Below are 19,775 nucleotides of genomic sequence, written 5' to 3'. Positions count from 1 at the left end.
TTGTGGAGTCATTGGTGCATGAACGCAGCACCATGGAAAGGTTGGCAACCTCCATGGAGGAGATAACTCGCCAGCATACGCAAAACATGGTGAGTGCTCATAAGAGAATGACATCTCTTGAGGAGCGTTGGCCATCTGTTGAACAGAGAAACCAGATCTTCATGGAAGTCCTTCTGAGTAGGACTGCCAGTGCAGGAACGGGTCCCACTGGCCCCCTAAAGCACAGCAATGTGCTCTCAAGCCACTTCTGGCTTGTGCAGCTTCAGGTGAGTGAGCAGCAGCCTGGTGCTCCTGGTAATCATCCTGCTGTTCCTGGTTCTGCTGCTGTCACCTCTGCTGTTGGAGATCCTCTAATGCCAGGAAGGGAAGGTGCCAAAGGCCTCCCATGCTTCTAGCAGATGCCTCGGTTGAGGAGGTCCTGAGTTAGGGTGGTGAGAGGGGCTTCCCAGGAGCTCACACTGAAGAAGTGTGTGAGGCTCCAACTTTCTGCAGCTGCTCCTAAGGCTTCAAATAGTTCCCCCAAGCCTTGATCAACAAGGTCCTGCAGCCTGCAAATGCTGCCTCTTTAAATCTCTTCAGCCCTCAGCGACCTGCTGCTGCAAGCAAGCAAGCCAGCTGTTTTCACGCCAGCTCTCATCGGCGGGGTTCCCCGCAGGCGGGTTTCAGGTGGGGAAAGCCCCAAAGTTGCAACGACACGGGAAAATCTTCCTTAACAAGGTGATCATTGGTGATTAGTGCTCAGACGAGCAGTCCCGCCAGCGGCGGGCGGGACTGAAGCGGGGCGCGTGGAAACGGCGGTCCGAAAGTCGGACGGGGCGGGGAATCAGGCGGGGGGGGGGGGGGGTCCCGACCCGCTTTTTCCGCGATTTTCGTACCACGGCCGCATGAAAAGCCGCCCGACAGCTGCCCGAAAATCGGGGCCAATGTCTTGAGAATTCTGTATTCTTTATTTCTGCTCTATTTGTTGACCTACAAACATGCTACTTCTATTGTTGTATACAGATTAAAAATAAACACTTTCTGCAATTCTATCAACTCAAAAAGGTACTGATGCAATTTTTCAGAAGTAAGAGCGTCTATAGGAGTATGTCAATACAGTATTTGTATTCCTCACACAGAAAAGTCGGAAAAATCACTTGTCTACTGTGAAATCAGCAATGTTAATAGCTGAACATGAAGTATGCAGGAGGATTAACTGACACATGCAACCATTTTCCATTATTTTCTCAATTAAAAAAAGAGAAAACTGCACATATGACCTAGTGTTGAAGGTCACTCACTACCCATAAAGACCACAAGATTCCAGGTTGAATGCCTGATCTCATCAATAGGGGTGCTATAGTTGGTCTTCATGGACATGGTGGAGGAGTTAACAAAACAAAAGTTCCTGGTTGTGATCACGATCCAGTGATTCCTGCCAGATATATGGGTTGATGAAAATAATTTCAATATAAAATATTTTCTTCCCCCCTACAATTTCAAAAACAACCTGCAAAATACAGTAGAATGTATTGATTATAATAATCATTCCCCCCTCAAAGGGCTCATCAATTCCAATCTCCTGTTTTATGCAAGAGACTACATGGACCACTTCAATGATGCAGTTTATGAGTGCATTGCACAGCTGCTCCATAGACTGATCTGGAAATTGGTCTGCATATCACATTGGATGCCAGCGATAAAAAGGAAAAAGTCTATCACCTGGGTTCAATGCACTAACTGCTCCCAAACCTGCAAAGCAAGCAAGATACAAGACATGTATGGCAGGTTAGACATTGCTGAATTGGTACCTGAAAGGTCTAAATTCCTTGTTTTGAGTGGACAGATCAACTAAGTTTGGGCATTCATCTTCACCTCTTGGAGCCTCATCACTCTGGCCTATCTGGTGCACTGTTTCAGTGGCATGTTCAGGATTATGTTCTGTAACATCTCCAGAGAATTCAACAGCACCAACTGCTTCAGTACATTGCCTTCCAACTTCTTCTACATTTATTTTCAGTTTGGCCAGATCAATATTTTCAATTTCATTGTTCTCAGCAGCTTCCTTATATATTTTTTCATCCATTTTGCAATTAGAAGTAGGAAACACTACAGAATCAGTTTCATTTTCAGGAAGCAAATCCTTGCTTTCAGCTGTTTTATTTGAAAATTTATCATCTAAATCATCTTCTGGAAATCCAGGCTCATCACCTTCCTCTTCAGGGCCTGGAGCATGTAGCAGCTCAGCATCTTCTTGGAGCTCTTTAGTGTAACCGCTAACTGCTATCTCCACATCCAGTGAAGACTCCTTCCTAAAAAAGATGGAGAATGAATCCAGATAATAAAAAAAGGAATACATGTAGCAATACTAAAGTTTCCTGTTGCAAAGTAAGGGGGAATAAAAGATGAAGAGGAGAGAAGCATTACAGCAGAAGAATGAAATAAGAGTGAATGCACTCAAAACTTAAGGGTTCCTGCCTGTATCGTAACTTTGTATAAGCACCAGCTCGAGACAAATGCATTAAATGGTTTTCAATGAAGAGTGGGCGAGACCAAGAGAAACAATTTCATTAATGCATAATTCTGAGTCATTTTTTTAGTCAATCTTATTCAATAAATTATTTAAGCCCAATTACTGTTTTAGTCTAATTTCTTTCTTGTTTTGAAGTCATTGACAAACTCAGAGCTGTAAGCACTCTACAGTTACATGTTGTCAACAACAACACTTGCATTTATATAGCGCCTTTAACATAGTAAAACATCCCAAGGTGCTTCACAGGAGCATTATCAAGCACAACTGGACACCGAACCACATAAGGAGATATTAGAGCATCTTAAAGGAGAGTGAGGTAGAGAGGTTTAAAGAGAGAATTCCAGCGCTCAGGGCTTCAGCAGCTGAAGGCATGGCCGTCAATGGTGGAGTGATTTAAAAAAAAAAAGGGTTCACAAGAACCCAGAATTGGAGGAGTGCAGAGATCTGAGTGTTGTAGAGCTGGAAGAGGTTACAGATATAGGGAGGGGCGAGGCCATGGAGGGATTTGAAAACAAGGATGAGAATTTTAAAATTGAGGTGTTACCGGACCAGGAGCCAATGTAGGTCAGCGAACACAGGGATCATGGGTGAATGGGATTTGGTGAGAGTTAGGATACAGGCAGCAGAGTTTTGGATGAGCTCAAGTTTACAGAGGGTGGAAGATGGGAGGCCAGCCAGGAGAGTGTTGGAATAGTCCAGTCTAGAGGTAACAAAGGCACAGAGGAGGGTTTCAGCAGCAGATGAGCGGAGGCGGGGCGGAGTTGGACGATGTTACGGAGGTGGAATTAGGCAGTCTTGGTGATGGAGCAGATATTTGGTCGGAGCGGCTATGTGGTCGGAAGCTCACCTCGGGGTCAAATACGAACACCAAGGTTGCGAATGGTCTGGTTCAGCCTCAGACTGTTGCCGGGGAGATGATGGCTAGCGAATGGAGATTGTGGCGGGGACTAAAGACAATGGCTTCAGTCTTCCCAATACAGGAAACTTTGTGATATCCGGCACCGACAGAACCGATCTGTTGCCTTCCCATCAAAACTGCCGGACAAACCAGCACTAATGTTAAAACATACGGAAGCTTTTGAGCTCCGTATCTAGCAACAAACCCTGTTGCTTAGCAACAGCTTCTAAACAGTCGGTCGTAGCTTGCAAGCGTCTCTGTAGCTAAGCAACAGCTTTAGCTAGACCTTGCAGAGCCTGACTATTGAAAAAAAAGCAACGAAAAGAAAAAAAAACTTACTGAACCGACTCCTGAATTTTGCCGGTGGCTCGAGCATTCCGGACAGTTAACCTCCGGATAAACCAAAGTTTCCTGTATTTAGTTAGAGGAAATTTCTGCTCATCCAGTACTTGATGTTGGACAAGCAATGTGACAAACCAGAGACAGTGAAGGGGGTCGAGAGAGGTGGTGGTGAGGCAGGGCTGGGTATTGCCAGCGTACATGTGGAACCTGACGTTTTTCAGATGACATTGCCAAGGGGCAGCATGTAGAGGAGAAGTAGGAGCGGGCCGAGGATAGATCCTTGGGGGGGACTAGAGAAGTAATGTTGCAGGAGTGGGAAGATAAGCCATTGCAGGCGATTCTCTGGCTATGACTGAATAGATAAGAATGGAACCAGGCGAAGGCAGGCCCATCCAGCTGGATGATAGAGGAGAGGCGTTGGAGGAGGATGGTGTGGTCAACTGTGTCAAAGGCTGCAGACAGGTTGAGAAGGATGAGAAGGGATAGTTTACCATGGTCACAGTCACACAGGGTGTAATTTGTGACTTTGAAATGTAAAATCATAAACTAATATCTAAAAATCTAACCACGAGCATCATCCGGTTATGTCACTGGCAGAACAGAAGCATAAAATGCAGTTGTCACTAGACTCAGTTCAAGTACAACTTTAGCAAATGTAATATAGTGAAAAAAGTCTATTATAATGGGTATGTGGAAGCTGGGAATAATTTTAGTTTTATTAGAGCTGAACAACTGGGGAGACATCATAGTTGTTGTCAGCAATTTAGAATCCTACTAAACCAGGACATCCCAGGTTAAATTCCTGGTCTGTACCGAGTTGGCTGGCATCACCCAGTAGAGCAACTAGGATACTTAAATTAGCATCAGTGCAGAATTTAGGGGAAAGGAAGAAGAGAAAATAGATAGCATCCCACTAAAATCGTTCAGACGTCAGAGAACAGGATGGGGTTTGGTTGTGATGCCCACTATAGTCGAATAGCCAGTCAACATTATCTAGGCTCACACTTGGCTGCTAGTGCCTATACAACTATACCAAAGAAAAAATATCAACATCTTCATGAAAGAAGTGTAAAAAATTAGTTAAGAATACTAAAGGATTGCATAAGCCTAATCTGGGCTGCCAATATTAAGGTGATCCAGTTAACTGAAGAAAATATTATACCTTGACAACTGCTGCCATACTGGATTCTCTTGACTTGGTCACACTGAGTTTCAGGCTTAAGATCATATTCACTTTAAATAAATTAATAAAATGGGCTGTATATTGCAAAACTGCATTATTGGTGGGCAGATGACGACAACTTTTGAACATACAACCGCAACAGAAGTCTAAAGTACGTATAATGGAGTTATTAATTTACACAAAGGATCACCACAAATCTAAAATATTAAATTCCACAAGAAGTTATCAATTTATAAAAGTGTTGCTAACCTGATGTCCTTGAATGTTGGATAAAGCTCACTTTCATAGCTAAAGCGTCTGATAAAAAAATCACGGATACATTTGACATCTCTATCAAAATACCTGAAAAAGATAGACCAGTTTACCGATAGACATTTTTCAGAGCAGTGCAAAGCCAGTTTTTAAACAATGTTTTCCCAAAAATCTTCCCGTAGTTTTTCATCCATTTTTTTAAAAACACAATTAAAAATTCACTTTTTGCTATGTAGAAATGAAAATGTTACTTTCAATAATAACTTATGATCTATCTTTATGGGGGCCAATACTGTGAAAAGATTCATTCATGTTTAACACAAACCAAATTTCTGGATAGTATACTGAAAACTACCAAATCATCTTTATTTTCTGATTGTCGTTTTTTTCTGACTTTTAAATTTTAATTATCAGTGTCCTTCTCACACCCCGCCCTCACCCAAATGCACTTGAAGGCAAGAAAGCCACTTGGACTGTAACTAAATGCTAGGTAAGCAAAATTGGATGATCGATTCTTTTCTCCTCTCTTTCAACGCCAGTCCTTCCTTCCTCTTGGAATGCATCTTGCTCTGCCAAGTGCCTGCCACAGACTGCCATTAAGAATTAATCATGCAGGAAATTGAGAGCACGTGTGTGTGTCCTACCATGTTATAGCATTATTTGCTCCAGCCACCTTGAGAAAGCACTAGAAACGCTTCGTCTCAATAGAGAAAAAAAGAGAAACTGCAGATTCTGGAAGTTTGAAATAAAAGCAGAAGGTACAGAACGGGTGCGCGACAACATTCCCTCTAAGCTGCGCAGCATTCTGCCGGTCCCGCGCAGCCTGGGACCGGTTTTTATAATGTGAAATTTTGCGCATGTGCAAAACTTTCAATGGGCCACAAACCAAATTTAAAATTAATGGGGGGAGGGGGGAAAACATAGAAGATAGGAGCAGGAGTAGGCCATTTGGCCCCTCGAGCCTGCTCCGCCATTCAATGCGATCATGGCTGATCATCCAAATTCAGTACCCGGTCCCTGCTTTCTCCTCATACCCCTTGATCCCTTTAGCCTTAAGACGGTGGCATAGTGGTTAGCACTGTTGCCTCACAGTGCCAGGGACCCGGGTTCGAATCCGGCCTCGGGTGACTGTCTGTGTGGAGTTTGCACATTCTCCCCGTGTTTGCGTGGGTTTCCTCCGGGTGCTCCGGTTTCCTCCCACAGTCCAAAGATGTGCGGGTTAGGTTGATTGGCTATGATAAATTGACCCTTAGTGTTAGGGGGATTAAATACGTGGGGTTACGGGGATAGGGTGGGATATGTGTTGGTGTAGGGGTTACGGGGATCGGGTGGGATATGTGTCGGTGCAGGCTCGATGGGCCGAAATGGCCTCTATCTGCACTGTGGGGTTTCTGTGATTTCTGTGAAATATGTCCAACTCCTTCTTGAATATATTTAATGTATTGGCCTCTACTGCCTTCTGTGGTAGAGAATTCCACAGGTTCACCACTCTCTGGGTGAAGAAATTCCTCCTCATCTCTGTCCTAAATGGCTTACCCCTTATCCTTGCACTGTGACCCCTGGCTCTGGACTCCCCGACCATTGGGAACATCCTTCCTGCATCTAGTCTGTCCAGTCCTGTCAGAATTTTATAAGCTTCAATGAGATCCCCTCTCATTCTTCTAAACGCCAGCGAGTACAAGCCCAATCGTCCCAATCTCTCCTCATACGTCATTCCTGCCATCCCAGGTATCAGCCTGGTGAATCTTCGCTGAACTCCTTCCATGGCAAGAACATCCTTCCTCAGATAAGGCAACCAAAACTGCACACAATACTCAAGATGTGGTCTCACCAAGGCCCTGTACAACTGCAGCAAGACATCCTTGCTCCTGTCCTCAAACCCTCTCGCTACGAAGGCCAACATACCATTTGCCTTCTTAACCGCCTGCTGCACCTGCATGCTTACCTTCAGTGACTGGTGCACAAGGACACCCAGGTCTCGTTGCACTTCCCCTTCTCCCAATCTATTGCCATTCAGATAACAATCTGCCTTCCTGTTTTTGCCACCAAAGTGGATAACCTCACATTTATCCACGTTATATTGCATCTGCCATGCTTTTGCCCAATCACCCAACCTGTCCAAATCATCCTGGAGTTTCTCAGCATCCTCCTCACAGCACACACGCCCACCCAGCTTTGTGTCGTCTGCAAATTTGGAGATATTACATCTAGTTCCCTTGTCTAGATCATCATTAATATATATTGTGAATAGCTGGGGTCCAAGGACCGATCCCTGCGGTACCCCACTAGTCACTGCCTGCCACTTGGAAAAAGAGCCGTTTATTCCAACTTTTTGCTTTCTGTCTGCCAACCAGTTCTCTATCCAAGTCAATACCTTGCCCCCAATCCCATGTGCCTTAACTTTACACGCTAATCTCTTATGCGGGACCTTATCGAAAGCCTTCTGAAAGTCCAAATACACCACATCCACTGGTTCACCCTTATCTATTTTATCAGTTACATCCTCAAAAAATCCCAGTAGATTAGTCAAGCACGATTTATCTTTTGTAAATCCATGTTCTTTGTCCGATCCCGTCACTGTTTTCCAAGTGACATCTTTTATAATGGACTCTAGCATTTTCCCCACTACCGGTCAGGCTTACCGGTCTGTAATTCCCTGTTTTCTCTCTACCACCTTTTTTGAATAGTGGGGTAACATTAGCTACCCTCCAATCCATGGGTACTGTTCCAGATTCCATCGAATGCTGGAAGATGATCAGCAAAGCATCAACTATTTCTAGGGCCACTTCCTTAAGTACCCTAGGATGTAGATTATCAGGCCCTGGGGATTTATCGGCCTTCAAACCCATCAATTTCCCTAACACCATTTCCCTACAAATACTGATTTCTTTCAGTTCCTCCCTTTCATCAGACCCTATGTGCCCTGACATCTCTGGGAGGTTATTTGTGTCCTCCTTTGTGAAGACAGAACCAAAATATGTATTTAATAATTGGTCTGCCATTTCTTTGTTCCCCATTATAAATTCCCCTGATTCTGACTGCAAGGGACCTACGCTTGACTTCACCAATCTTTTTCTCTTCACATATCTATAAAAGCATTTACAGTCAGTTTTTATGTTCCCTGCAAGCTTACTCTCATATTCTATTTTCCCTTTCTTAATTAATCCTTTTGTCCTCCTTTGTTGAATCCTAAACTGCTCCCAATCCTCAGGTTTACTGCTTTTTCTGGCCAATTTATATGTCCTCTCCTTGGATCTTATGCTATCCCTAATTTCCCTTGTTAGCCACGGTTGAGTCACCATTTTTATTTTATTTTTATGCCAAACTAGGATGAACAAATTCTGCAGTTCATCCATGCGGTCTTTGAATGTTTGCCATTGCCTATCCACCGTCAACCCTTTGAGTAACATTCCCCAATCAATCCTACCCAACTCGCGCCTCAGACCATCGTAGTTTCCTTTATTTAAATTTAGGACCCTAGTCTCTGAGTCGACTACTTCATTCTCCATCTTAATGAAGAATTCGATCATATTATGATCACTCTGACCCAAGGGGCCTCGTACAACAAGATTGCTAATTAATCCTTTCTCGTTACATAATACCCAGTCTAAGATGGCCTGATCTCTGGTTGGTTCCTCGACATATTGGTCCAGGAAACCACCCCGTAAACACTCCAGGAATTCCTCCTCCACAGTATTGTTACTAATTTGGTTAGCCCAATCTAGATGTAGATTAAAGTCACCCATGGTGACTGCTGTGCCCTTATTGCACGCTTCTCTAATTTCCCTTTTAATGCCATCCCCAACCTCCGCATTACTGTTTGGAGGTCTATATACCACTCCCACTAACGTTTTCTGCCCCATGGTATTTCTTAGTTCTACCCATACAGATTCCACATCATCAGAGCTGATATCCTTCCTTACAATTGTGTTAATCCCTTCTTTAACCAGCAATGCTACCCCACCTCCCTTTCCTTTTTGCCTATCTTTCCTGAATATTGAATACCCCTGGATGTTGAGTTCCCAGCCTTGGCCACCCTGGAGCCATATTTCCGTAATCCCAATCGAATCATATTCGTTTACCTCTATTTGCTCAGCTAATTCATCCACCTTATTACGAATGCTCCTCGCATTAAGACACAAAGGCCTAGAAATTGGGTTCTGGTCTTGCCAGGGCTGTAGCGCCAGAAAGTTTGCGCCAGCGGTAATGCAGCAGCGCCCGACGAAAATTCGGGTGCGCCGGGCCCAGACGGCGGCGGGCGCTAAAACCCTCCTTTAGCACCTCAAAACGGGCGTGAACTTGGGTTTCCCGGCGCTAATCCCCCGCTGCGGCACCCGATGCGGTGCGGCAGGCGGGGGAACTGCAGGCCTCCTCCTCCTGTTAAGGAGGAGCTGCCTGCAGCCGACAACTGTCCGGCGGATTGACCCGACATCTGAGCCCGGCACCTCGGGGAAGTGCCGGGCTCGCATGAGACACTGATCAGGGCCGCGGGGGGGAATGCAGGAGTCCGGGAAGGGAGGTGCGGGCAGGCAGCCGCCGGGAACGCGGCCGGCCGCCGCTCCACCTTTATGCGCCGGCGCACACTGGGGGAAGACTCTGTTGCCAGAGTCTTAGTTGCGCCTGCCACGGGCGAGGCGGGCGCAACTGAATTTCGGCTTGGGGCCGGGTTACCACGGCAACCGGGACGCTGCGCACACCGATGACGTCATCGGTGCCGGCGCAGCGCTACCGGTCTACCGCCGCGGAAGGGCCCCAGGCAATTTAGGAACCGGCGCCAATTGCAGCGCTAGGCCCTCTAGCGCCGCAAAATCGGTGCTAAGGGCACTGAATTTCTAGGCCAAAGCCTTCAGGCTTGTTTTTTTAACGCTCTTAGACCTATTAGAATTATTATTTACTGTGGCCATGTTTGATTTAAACCGTTGATTTCTCTGACTGCCACTTTTGTTTTTCTCCTTCCTATCTTTTGCTTTTATCCTCGTTTCCCTTTCCTCTGTCCCCCCTGCCATTTTAGATTAAATCCTCCCCCAAAGCACTAGCAAACACTCCCCCTAGGACATCAGTCCTGGCCCTGCCCAGGTGCAAACATTGGTCCGCGCCCATCTAAAACAAAAAAAAACACATTTTGGATGGAGACCCTTCATCAGAACATCTGACAAATGGATGTCCACCCAAAACATTAATCTATCTTTTCGCATGCTGACAAGACTTTCTTGTCCTATGTTGTGTATATTTTTCATATAGGCCAGTTTTTGTCAGTCATGGTTTCCCCACTGGACCAAGATCAAAATCAATTCATACAGATACTACCAACTTTATACAAAAATCAAAGGGTCGCGTGCATCTATTAATTCAAAGAAAAACTGGAAGGCAAGTGTTACTTTGACAATGTGCCTCTGTAGGAGGGCAGAAGTAATTGCTAATGACTTAATAAGCAGCAGAATGCAAGTCAGAACATTGGTGTTAAATTATGTGTGCGAGAAACAGCATAGCATCCACTCCAAATTTGCAGTAAATTACACCACCTAATATAAAAAGGAAAAATAAAAACCACAAAATTCCACTTTTTGATTTTGTACTTACCATTCAGCATTTAGGTGAGATGTAGATACCATCTGTGGAAAATCAATCATTGTAATATGATCCTCATCATCCAACATCAAGTTAAATTCATTGAAGTCACCGTGAATTAAACCATGATTAGCAAGCTTCACAATAAGATCCATTAACTCATTATAAGTTGCTGCAGGATCATCAAGCTGGCGAACTTGGTTCCTAAGCAAAAATGAATAAATTTAATATTTTGGTGATTTAAGAACTTTTTAAATACAAAAATTTTCATTCTACTTGGTCTGTTTTTGCTTAAAGACATTGGAATTTTTAGTGTCAGAGAAAAAATGTTTTCAAGTTTGTGTTACAAAGTGGCAAAAACCCCAAATTAAGGCAAATTCTTGTATGTTCTCTCGATATGGTTACTTAAAAAATACCAGACTCTCAGAATGATGGCATTATAGTGAAAATACTTCAAGTCTGCCAGTACATGTTGCTTAAGGCTTTGATAATGCACTCAATAAATTAAAACTAGTCTTCTGGAATGGTTACTGAAAATTGCTACTTACCTCCTCATTGAGTCTAAACTAGTGTGATTTTTTTTGCAGATGCAGATTTGAATTGTCATATATAAACTATATTTGAATGTAATAAGGTCTTAAGAAAAGTTATTAAGCACAACTGACTTACAGCTGTAATATTGAATTTGACATTTATTTATGGCATTTCCATTCTGTGGAATGATGTATACTTAAGGCAGGGTCTCCTGAGAAATTTGAAGCTGTTTACTTGTAGCCGAACCTTTCAGGATGACACCGAAAGGTTACTATAACCCCCTGGAAATCCTCAGACTGATCTTGTGATTGCAGCTACATAAACAGATAAGTTATTTGACTCAAGTTTCTGAATTAAAATGTAAGATCTGTACAAAATAGCCTTTCAGATAATAACAGGGCAAACAACTGTTAACAATTTACATGGAGGGACTGACCTTGTAACAGAGAGACTACTCTGCCCCTAGCTCTGCTTTGCAGAGTGAAAGTCCCCACCTGGCATCTAAAATATCTGAAAGAAACTCTTGCACAAAATATTGAGCTTGCTCTGAAAGAATGCGGATACTCACATGGGGTAGCCATTTATGAGCTCCATGACCACTGCATGTCTGTTGAAGTCCACTGGTTTGGGAACAGGGAATCCTCGGTCATACAATGCCTTGACACAAATAAAATATTAATCAAGAAATAGTAGGAGCTTGTAACAAAGGTAATGCAATAATCGTGGGGGACTTTAATCTTCATACATACTGGACAAATCAAATTGGCAAAGGTAGTCTGGAGGACGAGTTCATGGAATGTATTCAGGACAGTTTCCTGGAACAATATGTCTTGGAATCAACCAGGGAACAGGCTATTTTAGATCTTGTATTGTGTAATGAGACAGGGTTAATTAACAACCTCATAGTAAAGGATCCTCTGGGGCAGAGTGATCATATGATAGAATTTCACGTTAAGTTTGAGAATGACTTGCCCAAGTCCAAAACTAGAGTCTTAAACTTAAATAAAGCCAATTTATAGGTATGAGGGGCGAGTTGACCAAGGTAGATTGGAAAAAGAGATTAAAAAGTATGGCAGTAGATAAGCAGTGGCTAGCATTTAAAGAAATATTTCATATTTCTCAACAAAAATACATTCCATTGAGAAACAAAAACTCCACGGGCAAAGTGATCCATCCATGGCTATTTAAAGAAGTTAAGGATAGCATTCGATTGAAAGAAGAAGCTTATAATGTTGAAGAATAGTAGGAAGTCTGAGGATTGGGAGAGTTTCAGAAACCAGCAAAGGATGATCAAAAAATTGATAAAAAGGGGGAAAAATAGAATGAGAAAACTAGTAAGAAATATAAAAACCAGATTGTAAGAGCTTCTACAAGTATGTGAAAAGGAAGAGAGTAGCAAAAGTAAATGTTGGGTCCCTTAGAGGCTGAGACAGGAGAAATTATTATGGGGAAATGGCAGAAATGTTAAACAAATATTTTGTATCTGTCTTCACAGTAGAAGAGACAAAAAGCATACCAAAAATGGTGGGGAACCAAGGGTCTAATGAGGGTGAGGAACTTAACGTAATTAATGTATGTAGAGAAAAAGTACTAGAGAAACTAACTGGAGTAAAAGCCGACAAATCCCCTGGCCCCGATGGCCTACATCCTAGGGTTCTAAAGGAGGTGGCTGCTTGGATAGTGGATGCATTGGTTTTGATCTTCCAAAATTCCCTAGGTTCTAGAACGGTCCCAGCGGATTGGAAGGTCACAAATGTTAACATCACTATTCAAGGAGGAAGAGAGAAAACAGGGAACTACAGGCCAGTTAGCCTGACATCAGTCGTTAGGAAAATGCTGGAATCCATTGTTAAGGAAGTGGTTTCAGGGCACTTAGAAAATCATAACATGATTAGGCAGAGTCAACATGGTTTTATGAAAGGGAAATCGTGTTTGGCAAATTTATTAGTGTTTTTTTGAGGATATAACTAGCAGGATAAATAAAGGGGAACCAGTGGATGTAGTATATTTGGATTTCCAAAAGGCATTCGATAAGGTGCCACATAAAGGTTATTACCACAAGATAAGGGCTCATGGGGTTGGGGGTAATATAGTAACATGGACTGAGGATTGGTTAACGGACAGAAAACAGAGAGTAGGGATAACCGGGCCTTTTTCAGGTTGGCAGGCTGTGACTAGTGGGGTGCCACAAGGATCAGTGTTGGGGCCTCAGCTATTTACAATCTATATTAATGACCTAGATGAAAGGACCGAGTGTAATCTATCCAAGTTTGCTGACGATACAAAGCTAGGTGGGACAGTAAGCGGTGAGGAGAACACAGAGTCTGCAAAGGGATATAGATAGACTAGGTGAGTGGGCAGTAAGGTGGTAGATGGAGTATAATGTAGGGAAATGTGAGGTTATTCACTTTGGTAGGAAGAATAGAAAAACAGAATATTTTTTAAATGGTGAGAAACTTTTAAATGTTGGTGTTCAGAGAGATTTGGGTGTCCTCGTGCAAGAAACACAGAAAGCTAGCGTGCAGGTACAGCAAGCAATAAGGAAGGCAAATGGCATGTTGGCCTTTATTGCAGGGGGGTTGGAGTAGAAGAGTAAAGAAGTCTTGTTACAATTGTACAGGGCCTTGGTGAGACCACACCTGGAGTACTGTGCACAGTTTTGGTCTCCTTATCTAAGGAAGGATATACTTGCCTTGGAGGCGGTGCAACAAAGGTTCACTAGATTGATTCCTGGGATGAGAGGGCTGTCCTATGAGGAGAGATTGTATAGAATGGGCCTATACTCTCTGGAGTTTAGAAGAGAGGTGATCTCATTGAAACACAAGATTCTGAAGGGGATTGACAAGGTAGATGCTGAGAGGTTGTGTCCCTTGGCTGGAGTGTTTAGAACTAGGGGGCATAGTCTCAAGATAAGGGATTGGCCATTTAAGACTGAGATGAAGAGGAATTTCTTCACTCAGAGGGTTGTGAATCATTGGAATTCTCTGCCCTAGAGGGCTGTGGATGCCGAGTCTTTGAGTAGATTCAAGGCTGAGATAGATAGATGTTTGGACTCTAGGGGAATCAAGGGATATGGAGATCGGGTAGGAAAGTGGAGTTGAGGTCGATGATCAGCCATGATCTTATTGAATGGTGGAGCAGGCTCGAGGGGCCGTATGGCCTACTCCTATTTCTTATGTTCTTAAAACAATATAATTGAATACATGCAATTTATCAAGATCACTGCCATATGCTTAAGATCAGTTATACACCATTGAACAATCACAAGTATGAGGACTTTTCAGTGAGAAATATTTAAATTATATAAAATTGCACAGCATTACTACTTTTGGTCTTCACACTGATAACCTGTGATAAAGGTTTAAACATTCCTGTACCGACATCCAGTGGCTTTGCAATGGAACTGCATGTTGACTCTCAGCTGCAATATAATTTACTAATACTGTATGTTAAGTGACAGGGCTTTGAATAATGAAAAGGCCCATCAAAGGGTCACCTACAAATGTAACTGGAACTACAGGTTCATGTGTTTTTCTCCACTAGAGCAAGTAACAGTTTTCTATGTTTTGAAATGTAAAGTTGTAACCCACCCAGCAAATCTATATCTATATATATATATATATAAAACAGTATGTCTCTCTGTCTGTCTTTCTGTCCGGCTATACAATCAAAAGTTATAGAGCGTACCTACACATGTGTTATATCAAAAGAAAGCTCATCATTAGAGGACTCTTGTAGGCGTATTTACTTTTTGGTCGGACAAAAATTGTTCCAACGGTATCCAAAAAACGTTCAAAATTCCGCTCATTATCATTGAGTGACGTGAAGGTTGACCAATCATACAGTCGAGCGACCCAACCGTCGACCAATTCGCTGCGTCACGGGGGCAGGTTCATTGCGTGTGCGGGCGGGCCATCCTACAGTCGAGTGACAGGACGATTGACCAATCCTACAGTTCAGTGACCTGACGGTTGACCAATCGGTGCGTGTGTGGGCGGGCCTTATCATTCTGAACCGAGGTGAGTGGCCGCCATCTTGATTCCAAACTGTTCATTTCTTTTTCCCCACTTTCTGCGTGTTTCTTTTCAAATCTACATTTCCAGCAAAAAAAAAGTTGCTTTTGAAACACAAATTGTTTTTTTAAAAAAGTTAATTAATTTGTAAATCTTTTCTCTAACATCTAGAATTTTCCTGCCTTTCACCGTTTTTCCAGGCCTGTAAAACTGGGCCTCTGTTGCCCAGCCACGCCAGAGCTAGGCGCCTCCCGTCGCACTCAACAAGCGGCTCGCGATCGCCGCCATCTTTGTGAAGGCTGGAGGGGGCGGGCCTGAGCCGAGCGTCGCCACCGCCGCCATCTTAGGAAAGGCGGGTGGGCCAGGAGTCAGCGCGCGCGTAGGTTTTGCGGCGGTGTCTCTCTCTCTGCTCTTGAAGCCGGCTGGGGCGGGGCTCGAGAGATCGGGGGGGGGGGGGGGGGGGGGGGGGAGCCTCGGGAGGGGGGGGGGGGGGCGAGCCTCGGGAGATCGGGGGCGGGGCGGGGCGTGGGGCTCGGGCTGACGGGGCGCCCCCCTCCCCCTTCTTCCCCCCCTCCCTCTCCTTCTCCCCTCCCCTTCTTCCCCCCTCCCCCTTCTTCCCCCGCTCCCCCTTCTTCCCCCCCTCCACCGCTCCCCCCTCCTTCTCCCCCCCTCCCTTCATCCCCCCTCCCCCCTTCTTCTCCCCTCCCCCTTCTTCTCCCTTCTTCCCCCCTCACCCCTTCTTCCCCCTCCCCCTTCCCCCCCTCCCCTTCTCCCCCTCCCTCCCCCTTCCCCCCCCTCCCCTCCTCCCCTCCCCCCCTCCCCTTCTCCCCCCTCCCCTTCTCCCCCCCTCCTCCCCTCCCCCCTCCCCTCCCCCCCCCCCTCCCCTTCTCCCCCCTCCCCTTCTCACCCTTCTTCCCCCCCTCCCCCTTCCTTCCACCCTCCCCCCTCCTTCTTCCCCTTCCCGCCTCCTTCTTCCCCCTTCCCCTCCCCTCCCCCTCCTTCCCCCCATCTTCTTCCCCTCCCCCCTCATTCCCCCATCTTCTCCCCCTCCCCCCTCCTTCTTCCCCCTCCCCCTTCCTTCTTCCCCCTCTCCCCTTCTTCCCCCTCCCCTCTCTTCTTCCCCCCTCCCCACTCTTCTTTCCCTCTCCCCTCTTCCCCTTCCTCCCCCCTTCCTCTTCCTTCCCCCCAGTCGCTCTCTCCCCCCCCAGTCGCTCTCTCTTCCCCCCCCAGTCGCTCTCTCTCCCCCCCCCAGTCGCTCGCTCTCTCCCCCCCAGTCGCTCGCTCTCTCTCCCCCCCCCAGTCGCTCTCTCTCTCCCCCCCGTCGCTCTCTCTCTCCCCCCCCGTCGCTCTCTCTCTCCCCCCCCAAGTCGCTCTCTCCCCCCCCCAGTCGCTCTCTCCCCCCCCCCAGTCGCTCGCTCTCTTTCCCCCCCCAGTCGCTCTCTCTCTCCCCCCCGTCGCTCTCTCTCTCCCCCCCCAGTCGCTCTCTCTCTCCCCCCCCCCCCAAGTCGCTCTCTCTCCCCCCCCGTCGCTCTCTCCCCCCCCGTCGCTCTCTCTCCCCCCCGTCGCTCTCTCTCTCCCCCCGTCGCTCTCTCTCTCCCCCCCAGTCCTCTCCCCCCCGTCGCTCTCTCTCTCCCCCCAGTCCTCTCCCCCCCCAGTCGCGCTCTCTCTTCCCCCCAGTCGCTCTCTCTCTTCCCCCAGTCGCTCTCTCTCTTCCCCCCAGTCGCTCTCTCTCTTCCCCCCAGTCGCTCTCTCTCTCTTCCCCCCCCAGTCGCTCTCTCTCTCTTCCCCCCCCAGTCGCTCTCTCTCTCTCTCTTCCCCCCCCCAGTCGCTCTCTCTCTCTCTCTTCCCCCCCAGTCGCTCTCTCTCTCTTCCCCCCCCCAGTCGCTCTCTCTCTCTTCCCCCCCAGTCGCTCTCTCTCTCTCTTCCCCCCCAGTCGCTCTCTCTCTCTCTTCCCCCCAGTCGCTCTCCTCTCTCTTCCCCCCAGTCGCTCTCTCTCTCTTCCCCCCAGTCGCTCTCTCTCTCTCTCTTCCCCCCAGTCGCTCTCTCTCTCTTCCCCCCAGTCGCGCTCTCTCTCTTCCCCCAGTCGCTCTCTCTCTTCCCCGTCGCTCTCTCTCTCTCTCCCCAGTCGCTCTCTCTCTGCCCCCCAGTCGCTCTCTCTCTCCCCCCCCGTCGCTCTCTCTCCCCCCCCGTCGCTCTCTCTCTACCCCCCCCAGTCCTCTCCCCCCCCAGTCGCGCTCTCTCTTCCCCCCCAGTCGCTCTCTCTCTTCCTCCCAGTCGCTCTCTCTCTTCCCCCCAGTCGCTCTCTCTCTTCCCCCCAGTCGCTCTCTCTCTTCCCCCCAGTCGCTCTCTCTCTTCCCCCAGTCGCTCTCTCTCTTCCCCCCAGTCGCTCTCTCTCTCTTTCCTCCCCCCAGTCGCTCTCTCTCTCTTTCCTCCCCCAGTCGCTCTCTCTCTCTTCCCCCCCAGTCGCTCTCTCTCTCTTCCCCCCCAGTCGCTCTCTCTCTCTTCCCCCCAGTCGCTCCTCTCTCTCTCTCTCTTCCCCCCAGTCGCTCTCTCTCTCTTCCCCCCCAGTCGCTCGCTCTCTCTCTCCCCCCCCCAGTCGCTCTCTCTCTCTTCCCCCCCGTCGCTCTCTCTCTCTCTTCCCCCCAGTCGCGCTCTCTCTCTCTCTCTCTTCCCCCCAGTCGCGCTCTCTCTCTCTTCCCCCAGTCGCTCTCTCTCTCTTCCCCCCAGTCGCTCTCTTCCCCCCAGTCGCTCTCTTCCCCCCAGTCGCTCTCTCTTCCCCCAGTCGCTCTCTCCTTCCCCCCAGTCGCTCTCTCTCTCTTCCCCCCAGTCGCTCTCTCTCTCTTCCCCCAGTCGCTCTCTCTCTCTTCCCCCCAGTCGCTCTCTCTCTCTTCCCCCCAGTCGCTCTCTCTCTCTTCCCCCCAGTCGCTCTCTCTCTCTTCCCCCAGTCGCTCTCTCTCTCTTCCCCCCAGTCGCTCTCTCTCTCTTCCCCCCAGTCGCTCTCTCTCTCTTCCCCCCAGTCGCTCTCTCTCTCTTCCCCCCCAGTCGCTCTCTCTCTCTTCCCCCCAGTCGCTCTCTCTCTTCCCCCCAGTCGCTCTCTCTCTCTCTCTTCCCCCCAGTCGCTCTCTCTCTCTCTCTCTTCCCCCCAGTCGCTCTCTCTCTCTCTTCCCCCCCAGTCGCTCTCTCTCTAATCCCCCCAGTCGCTCTCTCTCTCTCTTCCCCCCAGTCGCTCTCTCTCACCCCCCCCAGTCGCTCTCTCTCTCTTCCCCCCAGTCCGCTCTCTCTCTCTCTCTCTTCCCTCCAGTCGCTCTCTCTCTTCCCCCCAGTCGCTCTCTCTCTCTCTTCCCCCCAGTCGCTCTCTCTCTCTCTCTTCCCCCCCAGTCGCTCTCTCTCTCTAATCCCCCGTCGCTCTCTCTCTCTCTTCCCCCCAGTCGCTCTCTCTCCCCCCAGTCGCTCTCTCTCCCCCCCAGTCGCTCTCTCTCTCTTCCCCCCAGTCGCTCTCTCTCTCTCTCTTCCCTCCAGTCGCTCTCTCTCTCTTCCCCCACAGTCGCTCTCTCTCTCTTCCCCCCCCAGTCGCTCGCTCTCTCTCTTCCCCCCCAGTCGCTTGCTCTCTCTTCCCCCCCAGTTGCTTGCTCTCTCTCTTCCCCCCAGTCGCTCTCTCTCCCCCCCAGTCGCTCTCTCTTCCCTCCAGTCGCTCTCTCTTCCCCCCAGTCGCTCTCTCTCTCTTCCCCCCAGTCGCTCTCTCTCTCTTCCCCCCAGTCGCTCTCTCTCTCTTCCCCCAGTCGCTCTCTCTCTCTCTTCCCCCCAGTCGCTCTCTCTCTCTCTCTTCCCCCCCCCAGTCGCTCGCTCTCTCTTCCCCCCAGTTGCTTGCTCTCTCTTCCCCCCCAGTTGCTTGCTCTCTCTCTTCCCCCCCAGTCGCTCTCTCTTCCCCCCGTCGCTCTCTCTCCCCCCGTCGCTCTCTCTCTCCCCCCCCAGTCCTCTCCCCCCAGTCGCGCTCTCTCTTCCCCCCAGTCGCTCTCTCTCTTCCCCCCAGTCGCTCTCTCTCTTCCCCCCAGTCGCTCTCTCTCTTCCCCCCAGTCGCTCTCTCTCTCTTCCCCCCCCAGTCGCTCTCTCTCTCTTCCCCCCCAGTCGCTCTCTCTCTCTCTCTTCCCCCCCCCAGTCGCTCTCTCTCTCTTCCCCCCCCAGTCGCTCTCTCTCTCTTCCCCCCCAGTCGCTCTCTCTCTCTTCCCCCCAGTCGCTCTCTCTCTCTCTTCCCCCCCAGTCGTTCTCTCTCTCTCTCCCCCCCCCGTCGCTCTCTCTCTGCCCCCCCCGTCGCTCTCTCTCTACCCCCCCCAGTCCTCTCCCCCCCCAGTCGCGCTCTCTCTTCCCCCCAGTCGCTCTCTCTCTTCCCCCCAGTCGCTCTCTCTCTTCCCCCCAGTCGCTCTCTCTCTTCCCCCCAGTCGCTCTCTCTCTTCCCCCCAGTCGCTCTCTCTCTTC

General features: G+C 48.2%; 1 protein-coding gene across 1 annotated transcript in view; it reads right to left on the bottom strand.

Annotated features, from left to right (window-relative positions):
• riok2 (RIO kinase 2 (yeast)) overlaps positions 1-19,775 on the bottom strand; it is a 75,621-nt gene that overhangs the window by 24,104 nt on the left and 31,742 nt on the right. Inside the window, exons 5-8 of the mRNA XM_085988076.1 lie at positions 11,858-11,946; positions 10,768-10,959; positions 5,185-5,277; positions 1,791-2,291 (exon numbers count right to left, since the gene is read on the bottom strand). Coding sequence (XP_085844202.1) covers positions 1,791-2,291; positions 5,185-5,277; positions 10,768-10,959; positions 11,858-11,946 — 875 coding nt within the window. The remainder of the gene's footprint in view (positions 1-1,790; positions 2,292-5,184; positions 5,278-10,767; positions 10,960-11,857; positions 11,947-19,775) is intronic.

The sequence above is a fragment of the Somniosus microcephalus genome, chromosome 1 (genome assembly GCF_052327205.1).
Source record: "Somniosus microcephalus isolate GS21.2 chromosome 1, FLI_Smic_1.0, whole genome shotgun sequence".
NCBI lineage: Eukaryota > Metazoa > Chordata > Chondrichthyes > Squaliformes > Somniosidae > Somniosus > Somniosus microcephalus.
The sequence above is the reverse complement of the archived record's forward strand: the minus strand, read 5'-3'. Positions and strand labels throughout refer to the sequence as shown.